The 14,617-nt window shown below is 42.3% G+C and overlaps 2 protein-coding genes across 2 annotated transcripts; one reads left to right on the top strand and one right to left on the bottom strand.

The window, feature by feature from the left end:
• Positions 1–336: 336 nt before the first annotated feature.
• On the bottom strand, positions 337–7,044 carry alkbh8 (alkB homolog 8, tRNA methyltransferase). The gene is made up of 12 exons (XM_058079317.2): positions 6,880–7,044; positions 6,505–6,638; positions 6,310–6,410; positions 6,074–6,205; positions 5,508–5,603; positions 4,882–4,986; positions 4,580–4,650; positions 3,938–4,044; positions 3,623–3,783; positions 2,239–2,504; positions 1,919–2,068; positions 337–1,799 (listed from the first exon to the last, which is right to left on the bottom strand). Exons 1-12 carry the CDS (start codon positions 7,015–7,017, stop codon positions 1,230–1,232), a joined length of 2,031 nt encoding a protein of 676 aa, XP_057935300.2. The 5' UTR covers positions 7,018–7,044; the 3' UTR covers positions 337–1,229.
• Positions 7,045–13,125: 6,081 nt separating this feature from the next.
• On the top strand, positions 13,126–14,162 carry sln (sarcolipin). Its single transcript, XM_058080279.2, has 2 exons — positions 13,126–13,397; positions 13,580–14,162. The coding sequence occupies exon 2, from the start codon at positions 13,684–13,686 to the stop codon at positions 13,777–13,779; it is 96 nt and encodes a 31-aa protein (XP_057936262.1). The 5' UTR covers positions 13,126–13,397; positions 13,580–13,683; the 3' UTR covers positions 13,780–14,162.
• Positions 14,163–14,617: the final 455 nt, after the last annotated feature.

Genomic DNA, 14,617 nt, shown 5'->3' with positions numbered 1-14,617 from the left:
GCACCTTCCTACAAATAAATTTAAGTTAGATACATTCACACACGCACTAAGTTAGGCACCAAAACGAATCACAATCACAGCAAACGTCAGCAATGTGAAATATTAATTTTGCCAATGTTATCAGTATATGTAACATAAGTTCTTGTGTGAGTACTCAGTTTTTTTCTATTAACATTTCTGGAGGAATAAGCACTCTGAGGTATCCATCAACACCAACAAAACATTTACGAAAAAGGAACTGGCCACAGAACGTGTCAACACTGCCATCTTGTGGTCAACACGAGATATTGCATTCTGTTATTCTGCAGTAAACATTAAAAAAACATACATGACATAAAGATTAAAAAGTTGTTGCTCCAGTTTATTTTTTAAATGGATAAGATTTAACACTAACACTGTTAATATGTTCAATACAATGCCATTCATTCAAGGTTGCAGCCTGCATATGTACAATATAAAATCCAATCATTATCTGGATAAGGTAAGATATCCCTTTATTATTCCCACAAGGAGAAATTTCAGATGACGTGTCGTATACATAAGTGTCATTCAACTGTTGTGTATTCTACTGCATCAATAAGAAGTACCTGGGGAAGACCCATTTAAAATTCTAATCTATCTCCAAATGTCAATAAAGACAATGTGCATGCTCACATAGCGTGAATCCACACGCACAAAGGGTAATCCATCTCTCTTCAATCAATAACAGTCAGTCAAAGTCAACCCACCGTGTCCACGGCTGCACTGTAATGTGGGTGCCAGGGGAGCCTTAAAAGTCACAGGGGTAATTTACTGAGTCAGTGACTAATTGCATCGTGTAACCAGCACAATCCTGATTCAAGAGGCTTATTGTTATATTGTGCAGTATACTGTGTAGCCGCTGTGTTTATGGTGTACTATAGCAGAAACACAGTGGCTACACAGAGCACACCTTTACAATTTGGAGTAGTAATTTAATAATAAAATTAAAGTGGTTTAAATATAAGGTGCAAGTGGTATGATAAAATAATAGCGTTTCATTATCTTTATGGCACAATGTTAACTGATATGCCATTCCATAAGTTTATATTTTTGATATTTGACTCACAACTAAGTCGTTAAGTCTGCCCCCGAGTAAAAAAAAAATTGTATGATCCAATCGTCTTCCTATCTACAGTAGTCATCCTATGGAAGTAGCCTCCTAGCATACTCCCCATGGCTAAATAAATCATCTTTGACTGCTTTGATGGTCATGAATTCTGTTTCCCAGAGTGCTTCTCTAAAATGACGCACCAGTTGCCCTGGTCATGGTAACTACTCAGCACCTTCACTCCCTCCACCAGCGCACACAGCCTCTCTAGCTCTCCCTGCTGGAACACATGGTAATAACGGTGGAAGACGGGATGCTCTGACTCATGATTACTATCAAGGATACTGTGGGGAGACTTCTTGGAGTCGGAACTGTTCAGACAAGGGTCTTTCGAAACCTTTTTGCATTTTCCTTTCACCTCTTTCAGATGCCACGGAACCAGAAGGTCCTGAGAGTTGAAGGCTGTGCGATTGGTGTGAACACTAAGTTTGTCGTCTGCAGGTCTTTTGTTGCGGCAGTCTTCGACGTTGTTTTCAACATGGGTGCTGGGTGACCCGTACGGCTGGTGTCTTTCCTCAGATATGTTGTCACCGGCGCTGGAGTTGTGGTCTTTGAGGTACTTGGACTTCTGCCGGTTGTACTCTTGTTCAAAAGCCCAGACGTAAATCAGAGCACGACCACCAGGCTTTAAAAGTCTCACCAATTCCTTCACAGCCGCCAACCGACGCTCCTAGAACACAATCAATGACAGTACCTTTAAAACCCGTTCAAACACCTCATGGAAAACAGCCATGTCAGTAGCGTTCTACCCCCACAGGGAAAGACGGGAATGTTTATAACAGTACGTACCGGTGTGGAAAAGTGGTGTATGACAGCAATGGAGATGCAGGCATCACATGTTGCCGTTCGTAGCGGGACACACAGGGCGTCAGACACCAATGCCTGGAAACCTCGGTCGGCGCAAATTTGGACAAGAGTGCTGCTACGGTCACAGCCCACCTAAAATACAAGAAAGAAAACAAAGTTTTATTTCAATCAAAGAGAACAGAAGTAGTAGTATTCATCCAGATAGATTTACTAGCAACAACAAGCTGATGAACGCTCCTGCATGAGGTAAACGCCCCACTGGCATCATTACAGTCACGAAAACACCATAAAGTGGCACTCACACTGATGACCTCTGGGTTGACAGCCAGATACTTCCCGTTTCCACAGCCAACATCAGCCACCATGCTTCCAGGCGACAGCGAGGACAGGAAGTGGCAAACGCGAGGCCAGGGCGAGTGTCGGGTGCTGCTAAAGTGGGAGGCGATGGCGTTGTACACACGGTGCACATACTCCTCCTCCAGGCAGGCCGCATCACCGCGGCATCGAGGAAGAGAAGGGGGAGGAGGTGGAGAGGGATCTCCTTGACTGTCGCAGGCAGAGGGGAAAGCTACAAAAGTAAAACAGACAAGAATCACTGGGAGGAAAATGGCAACTAGTGGAGCACTGACGAAAATATCCATTCATTCATTCATTTTCTACCGCTTTTTCCTCACGAGGGTCGCGGGGGGTGCTGGAGCCTATCCCAGCTGTCTTCGGGCGAGAGGCAGGGTACACCCTGGACTGGTGGCCAGCCAATCACAGGGCACATATAGACAACCATTCACACTCACATTCATACCTATGGACAATTTGGAGTCACCAACCTAGCATGTTTTTGGAATGTGGGAGGAAACCGGAGAACCCGGAGAAAACCCACGCATGCACGGGGAGAACATGCAAACTCCACACAGAGATGGTGGAGGGTGGAATTGAACCCCGGTCTCCTAGCTGTGAGGTCTGCGTGCTAACCACTAGATCGCCGTGCCGCCCGAAAATATCCATTCACCAATAAATTAGTGACGATTGAACTATCATCAGGCTGCATGGTGGATGAGTGGTTAGCGCGCAGACTTCACAGCTAGGACACCTGAGTTGAATTCCACCCTAGGCCATCTCTGTGTGGAGTTTGCATGTTCTCCCCGTGCATGCGTGGGTTTTCTCCGGGTACTCCGGTTTCCTCCCACATTCCAAAAACATGCTAGGTTAATTGGCGACTCCAAATTGTCCATAGGTATGAATGTGAGTGTGAATGGTTGTTTGTCTATATGTGCCCTGTGATTGGCTGGCCACCAGTCCAGGCTGTACCCCGCCTCTCAGGAGGGGTAGAAAATGAATAAATGAATGAACTATCATCAACAGAACTCTGTTGGCAGCCACGTTTCCATCAGATGTAGATTACACAGATGACTGTGGTGTGAATAAATAATGGGATCCCACTGTAAAAGCGCTGTGGGTGTCTTGAAGTATACATCCTATCAATTACAATTATCAGTAATAGCTTACAAACCATATAGATGAGTGTAAGGGTGCATTGGACAAAATAGCCAACAGAACATAATCTCTTATAGAGATTATTGTGATAACATACTGATGGACAAACCATATATTTTATACTTTTTTTCTGTATCAAAACATTGCAAACAAAAAGAACAGTGTAATGTGATTGCAGGCATACACAAAGCTCACCACAGCAGCAGGGTTCATGTCGGATTTTACGAAAAGTGAAAGACGTGCGGGTGCCCCTCTTGCTCAAGGTGAGCTGGTTGAGCGCACCGAGGTCACATGTTGTAGGAGCGGCACATAGCGGGTCAAAAGCCGGCACCATGTCGAACTTCCGAGGAGTGATTCTATAAAAGCAAAAGGATTCACCATGAGAAATGTTATTATAGATTTAGCATCCCTACGAATCCCCACAAGCACAGACGTAGAGAGAAATATATTGTCACCTCTGTGAGGCTCAAATAAAGATAAAATTTCCTAAACAGGAAAGACACAGCTCACCCGTGCGTCCAGAGGTATCGGCTCTCTCCTTGCATCACCAAGAGGCTCCGTCCTGGCAAAAACACGTTCACGACGCGACCATCCGGGTGACGAAACTCCATTATCGTCTGCAGGAATACAAAAGTCATAAAAGAAGCCACCTCAACAACAGCAAACTCTTTCCCAATTCAAGACCTCAAAGTCCAAATTACCCCCTTACAATCAAATGTTTAAACGCCCCCCACAAAGGCAAGATGGACAGCAATGCTGACTTTGTCATTAAACATCAAACGCATACCCGTGAATGCATCAATGTTTCCTTTCCCTTGTGGAGCAGAACAGTGTTATCTCTTGTGGGAAATTACACCGATACTACTTCCAGCGCCATCTTGCACAACTTCTGACAGCCGGTAAATTGGATTTTGCCAAGACGAGCCCTGTGTGTGTGTGTGTGCGTGTGTAAATTGTGCTTTCATGTAATGCTTTGAGAGAATCTGTGCTGATGGAACAGCAAATGAATCGATTTTTTTCCCCAGCTGAACACACACTCGTACAAAGTCAGAAACGTACACATACATGACACGCACGACAAGGAGAATATGAATGAGACAAAAAATATCAGTACAGTTCGATTCATAAAATCTTCAAACTGTAACTCGGTACCTTTGCTCCCAGGCTGAGTGACAGGATGGTGTCCTCGAAGGCTGAGTGGGTGTCCACATGAGGAGGAATACCTATGAATATGACAAATTAGATATACTGTTTTATTTAGTGGCCCACTAATCTAAAGTACGTGTCCGTGCTGTCACCTTGCAGTATATAAAGAATGCAGAAATAACTTCAATTGTTTATTTCAAGTGCTGAATATGTATTAACAAGTGCATGTTTAATTACATTTCACAAATGTGCTGCATGTGGGAAGGTTAGATAGCAATGACATATAGACCAAATGTGAAAATACAAACCCTGTCCGGACTCATACTGGTTTACAGTCAGCTGATCGGGCATCGATTTGATATGTCCCTTTTGCAGACACCTTTCCAGTACAGGTAGACATTCCACAGGAAGATCTGGATGCACATATATACATGCTTTACTATTCAATTTGTAAGTATGACTAAATGTTACTGTTCTGTTACTACCTAAAACATATTTATTTATTTAACAACCCAATACACAATATACTCATATGTGACTTTACTCATCTGTATACACCAGTCATTATTTGTACTAAGACCCATTTATCATTGCACTAAAATTAATATATCTGCAATATGTCTGCTCCTGCGCAATATTATGTGTACATTTTGGATATCTTGTATATACCTTGTATATATCTTCTTAAATGAAAGGAGAAGCTCTCCAATCTTGTTGTACATCTTGCATAATGACAATAAAGGCCATTCCATCCCATGGCATTCCATTCCATGTCCCAATAATGACAAATAAATTAACCACACAATAAATAACGTATTAAGAATAATAATGTTTATCTGCAATAATTTGTAGGATAATTATCATCCAGCAAAATTTGTTATCGTGATCGGCCTAATACAAATCTCAAGTATATTTGGGAGGAAAAAAAGCTCACCTGCGGCTAATGGCTTGTCTTTGTCCACGTTGTTGTTGTCATAGCGAAATTCAAAGCCATAATGTTTGACTCTTCTGTGCTTCAGAGCTTTTTGAGCTACGGTAAAGGACATCAGATTTGAATTAGAATTATATAGCTTAGAGACATATAACAAGATATTAAATATTAGTGATTATAGACAGTATTGATTAAGTGCATTGTTGTGTTTGTTTGTTTTTCTATTACTTAGTTAGCAGGCTACTTCCTGGGTCACGAAGTGTGATAAACAAAGCGCCACCCCTCTCTACAAATCCTAAATGTTTTTTTTGTGTGTGTCATCCTACTATTTGTGAATGTTATTGCATGCAGTGACTGCTGTAAAAAGATTGTGGTGGCCTAAGACTTTTACACAGTACCGTATCTCGAATATATTGCAGTTACTTGAGGACTTGACCAAACACAAACAATGGTAATAAAGAAGAAAATCATTCCTCACTTAAAAGGGATATTTAAATTGAATGTTGTGGCCATTTCGAACTGTGAACTTCAGTAAGTGTCAAAGAAGAACCACGCATACGTCTCCTTACCGGTGACATCATCATGAGTGGACGACCAGTCGATGGCAGCAAGCAGCAGAGCTTCTTCCTCTGCAGAAACAAAGTCTTCCACTAACACTAACCCCGCTGGTAAGGTAACAGATGCCTGCTGCTCGCATGGTACTGTAAACAGACACACAAATGCAGTACGTGTTGAAAATCCCCAATATGACATCCTTTGCAGGGATAGCTTAGTGAGTGACAAGCCTCTTTATAAGTATATATACCTGAGTCAACATAGCTGAGATACATTGTGACACTATTCTCTCCACATTGTAGTTTTTGGCCATTCAAGTTGATGTGAGCTTTCCGAGAATCCTCCTTAGATCTGTGAAGAGAGCAATAGTATCAGGAAGTAGATATTATGAAGCTGTTTAACATGTGATATTAGTGATGTAAATATATTATATGCACAATAGTACCTGTATGTGACAAAAGCATAGGGCTTGTGAGGGGGCATAAGTAAGGTCTCCACTTCTCCCATCTCTGTGAGCACAGCAGACAGCTCCTCTCTGCTGACACCATTCCCCAAGCCGCCATTGGCCACCACTAAACTCTGGAGATCATACAGAGGTTAACGTCCATTGAACTCAATCTTAAAATGTAGCTTCTTTACAATGCTTCATGCTATCCATCACAGACGAATTATCTTGACATTGCTAAGGTTTTTTTTTTTTACATATGACGATTTTTATAGTATTTTTATGAGTTTAATACAACAAAAACAACACACGCACTGAATGAAGCAAACTGCGACATTTTCAACTTCCTGTTTGAAATATCAGCTTCTACGTTACCTTGGAGGGCTGCGACGTAGTACTGATTCCTTCGTGTTTCAACAAAATGTGACTTGATTTTATTTGTTTACGGAGAAGTTTCTTGTCAATTTTACTCCTCCTGTCAGCCTTCGATTTGTTTTCCACGTTTTCGTCCATTGTGCGTCATTGCAGTTTGGTTCGTGTGAAACACGGAGACGAGAATAAAAGTTCCTAGTATTGTCTTCATTTTAACCGAAAAATATCAATAATACTTTAATATACATGCTATATATTTTTTCTCTAGTTATTTATTACGAAAGTGTTTACTACTTTGTAAATGTGTATATTTATTAATTTGTACATTCTTTATTATTGTATAAACTAACTATATTTTCCTTACTGTTACACATCTTTACACATGTTGATATGGGTAACTATAAATATGTTATGTATGTTTTAAAAATATTATTTATACAAAATAAGACATGTAGGAGCCTATCCCAGCTGTTTTTGGGCAAGAAGTATAACCAAAACAATAAACCCCTGGTAAATTAATATCTTGATGGCGTCAATTAAAAGCTCTTGCATGTCATTGTGCAAGAGGCACGCTTGCTGTGTTCTAACCAGATTGACATCCATTGTTTTCACTTGTGGCCACTTTATATAGGACCCAAACCATGATGGCAATGCCCATGCTGCATGCCGGCCTTAATCTCCCACCAAAAGGCAGACAAAAATGCACCGGGGATCATTCTCTGATCCTCGCTAACTTGATACTAAGGGATAAAATGTAACTATATGAGGCGACTATCCAGGGGAGCCATTGGCAAAGTTTAGTATGCTCTAAGTCAGGAGTATCAAAAACCGAGGGCCACATTTATATTTGATGTTTTGTAAACCAAACTTTGTACTGTATAAATGCTAAGTTGACAATGATGTAGAACTAATTATGCATTATTAAACATTTATGTTATACATTTTTGATTGTTCTCCGGTAGTCTAAATTCCTCTTTAAACTGTCTCCAGTCATGAATCTGTTAGTTTGCATGAGTCGTTTGTAAATGTTGAACCAGCATGCACTTTTAGATGTGTGTGTTGTGTAATAGAGGAATCACCTGTCCTTAGCCATCTCTGTAATTACAGCACCAGGCTGGCCTTGCCAATGGGAGCCCTTTCTTGTCAGTTTATCTATCTTACAAAACAACAGCTGGTCGGAAAGGAAAGCACATGCTTATCCTTCCTACACGATAACAACACAATCTATTTTTCCAACATTTTTTATGAACCCAGGATGACCTGAATTCAATCTGCAGTCAGTCAGTCACATGACTTTATGGGTAACATTCTTTTAACTGTCACACATGTCAAAGGAAGGTAACTACTGTTAATCTGAGCATCTCTGTGTGGCGTTTGCATGTTCTTTTTGTGCATGCGTGAGTTTTCTTCGGGTGCTTCGGTTTCCTCCCACATTCCAAAAAACATGCATTCATTCATTTTCTACCGCTTTTTCCTCATGAGGGTCGCGGGGGTGCTGGAGCCTATCCCAGCTGTCTTTGGGCGAGAGGCGGGGTACACCCTGGACTGGTCGGCACATTTAGACAAACAACCATTCACACTCACATTCATACCTATGGACAATTTGGAGTCGCCAATTAACCTAGCATGTTTTTGGAATGTGGGAGGAAACCGGAGTACCCGGAGAAAACCCACGCATGCACGGGGAGAACATGCAAACTCCACACAGAGGTGACCGAAGGTGGAATTGAACCCTGGCCTCCTAGCTGTGAGGTCTGCGCGCTAACCACTAGATCGCCGTGCCGCCCCCAAAAACATGCATTTTCAGTTAATTGGTGAGTGTGAAGCGGCACGGCGGTCGAGTGGTTAGCGCGCAGACCTCACAGCTAGGAGACCAGGATTCAATTCCACCCTCGGCCATCTCTGTGTGGAAAGTTGCATGTTCTCCCCGTGCATGCGTGGGTTTTCTCCGGGTACTCCGGTTTCCTCCCACATTCCAAAAACATGCTAGGTTAATTGGCGACTCCAAATTGTCCATAGGTATGAATGTGAGTGTGAATGGTTGTTTGTCTATATGTGCCCTGTGATTGGCTGGCCACCTAAAGACAGCTGTGATAGGCTCCAGCACCCCGCGACCCTTGTGAGGAAAAAGCGGTAGAAAATGAATGAATGAATGGTGAGTGTGAATGGTTGTTTGTCTATATGTGCCTTCTGATTGGCTGCCGACCAGTCCAGGTTGTACCCCGCCTCTCGCCAGAAGACAGCTAGGATAGGCTCCAGCATACCTGCGACTAGAAAGATAAGATTCAGTGACTGTTTGGCCTTCAAAACAGAGTCGTGAAACATTGAGACCTTTAGTGGGACTACATGTTTTCCCTGAGGTGCACCATCATCACCCTTTCAAATGCTGGGCAAGTAGCCAGACTCCAAACACTCATCCAAGGCATCTTTGTATTGTAATTAACAGGGGACTGCAGCATAGAGATGGGCAAATGGAGAAACCAGATCTGGGTTTTTAAAATAGTGCGTCCATTCTCTACGGATCCAAAGATTGTATGTTAACTGATTGGTCTGAACTTGGAGGAAGATGAATCATATCAAAACCAAGGTGATGCAAAACAACAAGGTACAAGGTAAAATATTGAACCGTCAGTGTTTACTTCTGTCGAGGAGAATATAAATAATAAATAAAATATATGTATTGAAGTGGGAAGAGGGAACAATACTTTTTATCAAACTTGCACTTGTTTTTTTTTAGCGTTTCAGATGCAATTCAAGGATGCATGATCTTTGTCGGGATGGCCTTGAGCTGAGGTGAATTCCTATCTCTTGTCCGATCCCAGCTGCCGTTGTCAAAACATTTAAGCCCCTTTAAATGTGGAAAGCTGTCGGCTCAATAAACGTTTTACTAGTAATTCATTGGCATGTATGCTTGGCAATTAGCATTTACTAAAATAAATATTAATGGCGTATCCAATCATGTGTTTTTCATTTGTTTCTACCACTTACCAGCTGTCTTTGGGCAAGAGGCGGGGTACACCCTGGACTGGTGGCCAGCCAATCACAGGGCACATATAGACAAACAACCATTCACACTCACATTCATACCTATGGACAATTTGGAGTCGCTAATTAACCTAGCATGTTTTGGGAATGTGGGAGGAAACCGGAGTACATGGAGAAAACCCACGCATGCACGGGGAGAACATGCAAACTCCACACAGAGATGGCCGAGGGCGGAATTGAACCCTGGTCTCCTAGCTGTGAGGTCTGTGTGCTAACCACTCGATCGCCGTGCCGCCCCTGTTCAATAATATATAAGTACAAAATGTAGGATAATAAATTAATCAGTAATTCGTTACATCTATTTAGATTTATGTAGATTCTATTTCCACATAATTTACTATACATTCATTTTCCTTGACTCCTGTATGAAGTGTTCAAGTTGTAAACATTATTCCATTCTAAATCATTTAAATCTTTTTATTTATTGTCTGAACTGGAGAAAGAAGAAGACACTGAATAAAAATGTAAAACTTGTAAAATATCAAGTTTAAGATCAGAAAATAAATAAAGTTCTATATATGTACAGTATATACAGTGTGCTTTTACTCACACACACACATACGTCCCAGAATGTATGGAATGGTGTCTGTGAGGAGCTGTGGACAGTTCTCTGTCTCACCTGCTTTAGCCCTGCTTTAACCCTGCCATCACAACACACACACACACACACACACACACACACACGCATACACAGCTGTCAGGATGTTCTGTGGTCTATCCTGTCTCCGCATATTGAATCACATCAGCACTGGATCTCCTGACAATGGGAATCCCTGGGTCAAATAGCGATTTGTCTGCCCATTGGCAGGACACAATGGCAGCCGTTTTGATCTGCTCGATCCTCCGGGAATGCCCTGCGATGGAAAGGTTCAAGATAGACACTTTGTCCTGCCTTGACCCCCGAGTGGGCGCACAGGAGAAGGTGTGCGTGTCACACGGTTTATCACCAGTTGGGAGCTAATGCTAGTCTAAGCAGCTGTCAAGTGTGAGATGAGCGGAGAGGTTTGCTGGCCGGCTGTCAGACTCTTTCTTGGTACAAGTACAACACAGGAGAGGAATGCACATAGGGAAAACAAATAACTAGTCAAGTACCACAATCTAGTACTGGATATTGACACAAATATAAGAAGTGGGGTATTAGTACTAGTAGTATTTTTATACACGGATTGCACAAAATAACCCACTCCAATGCCACTCATTGAAATACTATGACAACTGATCATATTTATTCATTTGTACAAACCACTGTATGAGCTGTTGGCACCAGCATTCTGAATTATCAGAATACATTCATAAAATGAGTTAATATGGCAGCCGTAATAACAATTTCCAAGTTAAGTTCAGTTTACTCACGCCTCTCTTGAAGTCTTACCACGCTCATTCCAGGGCACTGCCATTGATATTATTTATTATTTATAAGCAATTCCCATCAATTAATATTCATTCATTCATTCTCTACCGCTTTTCCTCACGAGGGTCGCAGGGGGTGCAACAGGTCGCAGGGGGTCCAACTGTCTTCGGGCGAGAGGCGGGGTGCACCCCGGACTGGTCGCCAGCCAATCACAGGGCACATGGCCAAGGGTGGAATTGAACCCTGGTCTCCTAGCTGTGAGGTCTGTGCGCTAACCACTAGACCACTGTGTCGCCCCATTATTTATTATTTATAAGCAATTCCCATCAATTAATATTCATTCATTCATTCTGTACCGCTTGTCCCCACGAGGGTCACAGGGGTGCTGGAGCCTATCCCACCTGTCTTGGGTACACCCTGGACTGGTGGCCAGCCAATCACAGGGCACATATAGACAAACAACCATTCACACTCACATTCATACCTATGGACAATTTGGAGTCGCTAATTAACCTAGCATGTTTTTTGGAATGCGGGAAAAAAACGGAGTACCCGGAGAAAACCCACGCATTCACAGGGAGAACATGCAAACTCCACACAGACATGGCCGAAGGTGGAATTGAACCCTAGTCTCCAAGATGTGAGGTCTGTGCAGTAACCACTCGTCCACCGTGCAGCACCCTTTGCCATTTATGCCTACTATATTGGGTCATATGAGTGTAAATATGACTATAGGGGTGTTAGTTGATGTCTACAGGGCTCTAATGTTTGAAAAACATATTTAGGATGTAAACGGGTATTTATGCTCCAACTAAGGTATTTTGTGGAATTTTACTTAATGACGGTCAGGTCTGGAATCAATTAACCACAGTAAACTGAATTATATTATATACTCCACTATGTCAGGGCGGCACGGCGGTCAAGTGTTTAGCGCGCAGACCTCACAGCTCGGAGACCAGGGTTCAATTCCACCCTCGGCCATATCTGTGTGGAGTTTGCATGTTCTCCCCGTGCATGCGTGGGTTTTCTCCGGGTACTCCGGTTTCCTCCCACATTCCAAAAACATGCTAGGTTAATTGGCGACTCCAAATTGTCCATAGGTATGAATGTGAGTGTGAATGGTTGTTTGTCTATATGTGCCCTGTGATTGGCTGGCGACCAGTTCAGGCTGTAAGACAGCTGGGATAGGCTCCAGCACCCCCGCGACCCTCGTGAGGAAAAAGCGGTAGAAAATGAATGAATGAATGACTCCACTATAACTGGTTGCATTTATGTATTTATTCTCAATTCAACTATATGAATTGTTTAACAATTAAGCTCAAACATCCAATGAAATACAGCCGTGTTTTTCAAAATGTGAGGCAGGAATTCACGAGAAGCACAGCAGCTTGAGAAAAATCAAAACAAACCTTTTAACACCTCAGTAACGTCAAAGGCAAAATCAAGAAAATTTCATTCCAGCGGCTAAGAATCGATAAACTGTGTAAAGAAAAGCAAAATATGCTGCAGAAGATCAGCTTTTCAGGAAGTAAGCGAGGTCCCATCAGTTCCACAGTGGAGTGAAAGTGGGGTTTAGTGTGCAGACAGGATGGCAACACAATGAATGGTATAGTATCAGCTGAACTTCAACCTACAAGCTTCCTGTGTTGACTGCATTATTCATCTTGTGCATAGCTTCACTGCCCTGATACTGTTACACATTCCGTTATCCATGAGATGATGTGGCTATTGTATTTGAAGCAACTGTAATCCTCACTGTATCTGTAGCAATAATGATTTATAAATAAACCGACTGTGTATGGTTATGAGCTGCAGGAGAGACTCCAGTGGACCGGATTGGAGACAATAACACACTTGATTGGTTGTTCACTGAAAAGTGTGTGTGACATCATTATGTTTGTGTGTTAACCATGGGCGGTCCACTGAGGCTGGCTACTTTAGGACTGAGTCCTGGACCCGGTGAGGACAGAAAGCTGGATAACGTTGGCCGCAAATAGACACGCAGAGAAAATCAGTGCAGACGCTGTGTTTTTTTTTTTGTTTTTTTTTTGGAAAATCAAGACACACAACTGTCCTACCGGAGCATTTAACTAGCATCCTGTTTGTAGTGACTACACAAAAAAAGGTAACAGCTCTTTTTTTCACGTCAAGTAAATTATAACTGCAGTTATAGTTGGCTTGATTATATTATATTATTATTATATATTGTATTATTATTATTATTATATTATTGATAATGGGCTTGATTTTCGTACCATTCTCACTCAATACTTCCCTTGCTTTGTATATCTTCTTTTCCAATCTCAGGTGTTGGAAACCTTGAAATTCCATCTTCAACTCCAGCACACTTCCATAAAAAGCTGCTGCTTCCTCGCCAGTGTCTGCATCCCGGGCCCGTGTGGAAGACAGCCATGGACCGCTCGGTGCAGGAACTCTTCCTGAACTTCATGATCGTCTTAATCACCGTTCTGCTGATGTGGCTGCTGGTTAAAACATATCAGGACTAATAAATTCCCTGTGGATGACGAGATGGGGGATATTGTACGGAGCCTGCATGGTTTCTGCTGCTCTGGAGACCCTGTGATTGTGATGCAGTTACGGTATGAAAGATTTTAGTGTTATTATGTGCCTTTCAGTGCTACTTTTGCACTGAAAAGGTCTTTCTCTGGCATGAGAACAACAAAGGGGAGCCCCAGAAAAAAGTGGAGGGTAAACTACAGGAATCAAACCAGCATTTTGAGTTATTTCTAAACATTGTGCAGCTCATTTTGTGCCTGTTACTGTCATAAGTAAGAATATGACATCCAAGTAAGATACACCCTTAAATTGATTTGGGTGTCAAATTGGAAAGGGAATGTTTATACTGACAATAAAGTCACAATTTGGTTGACCCTTTTTTGTTTTCATTCATTCATTTTCTACCGTTTATCCTCACGAGGGTCGCCGGGGGTGCTGGAGCCTATCCCAGCTGTCTTTGGGCGAGAGGCGGGGTACACCCTGGACTGGTCGCCAGCCAATCACAGGGCACATACAGACAAACAACCATTCACACTCACATTCATACCTATGGACAATTTGTTAGTCACTTACTGTATTTACTGTGTATTAGTTGCTTTGGTATTCAGCCCAATTGTTTGATCTAAGGCAGGGGTCTCAAACACGCGGCCCGCGGGCCAAATGTGGCTCGCAGGACACTAGTTTGAGGCCCCCGCCTTGATATGAAAGTTTAATGTTAGTGCGGCCCGCGCATGTTTGCTAATAGTTATCCTCCCTATCTGTGTGGAAGTGGTAAGTTTTTTGATACTTAAGTTTAAAGGAAATAACTTGAAGGCTACCGTTTAGGTC

The sequence above is a fragment of the Doryrhamphus excisus genome, linkage group LG8, assembly GCF_037039965.1.
Source record: "Doryrhamphus excisus strain RoL-2023G ecotype Guam linkage group LG8, RoL_Dexc_Guam_v1.1, whole genome shotgun sequence".
NCBI classification, from domain to species: domain Eukaryota; kingdom Metazoa; phylum Chordata; class Actinopteri; order Syngnathiformes; family Syngnathidae; genus Doryrhamphus; species Doryrhamphus excisus.
The sequence above is the reverse complement of the archived record's forward strand: the minus strand, read 5'-3'. Positions and strand labels throughout refer to the sequence as shown.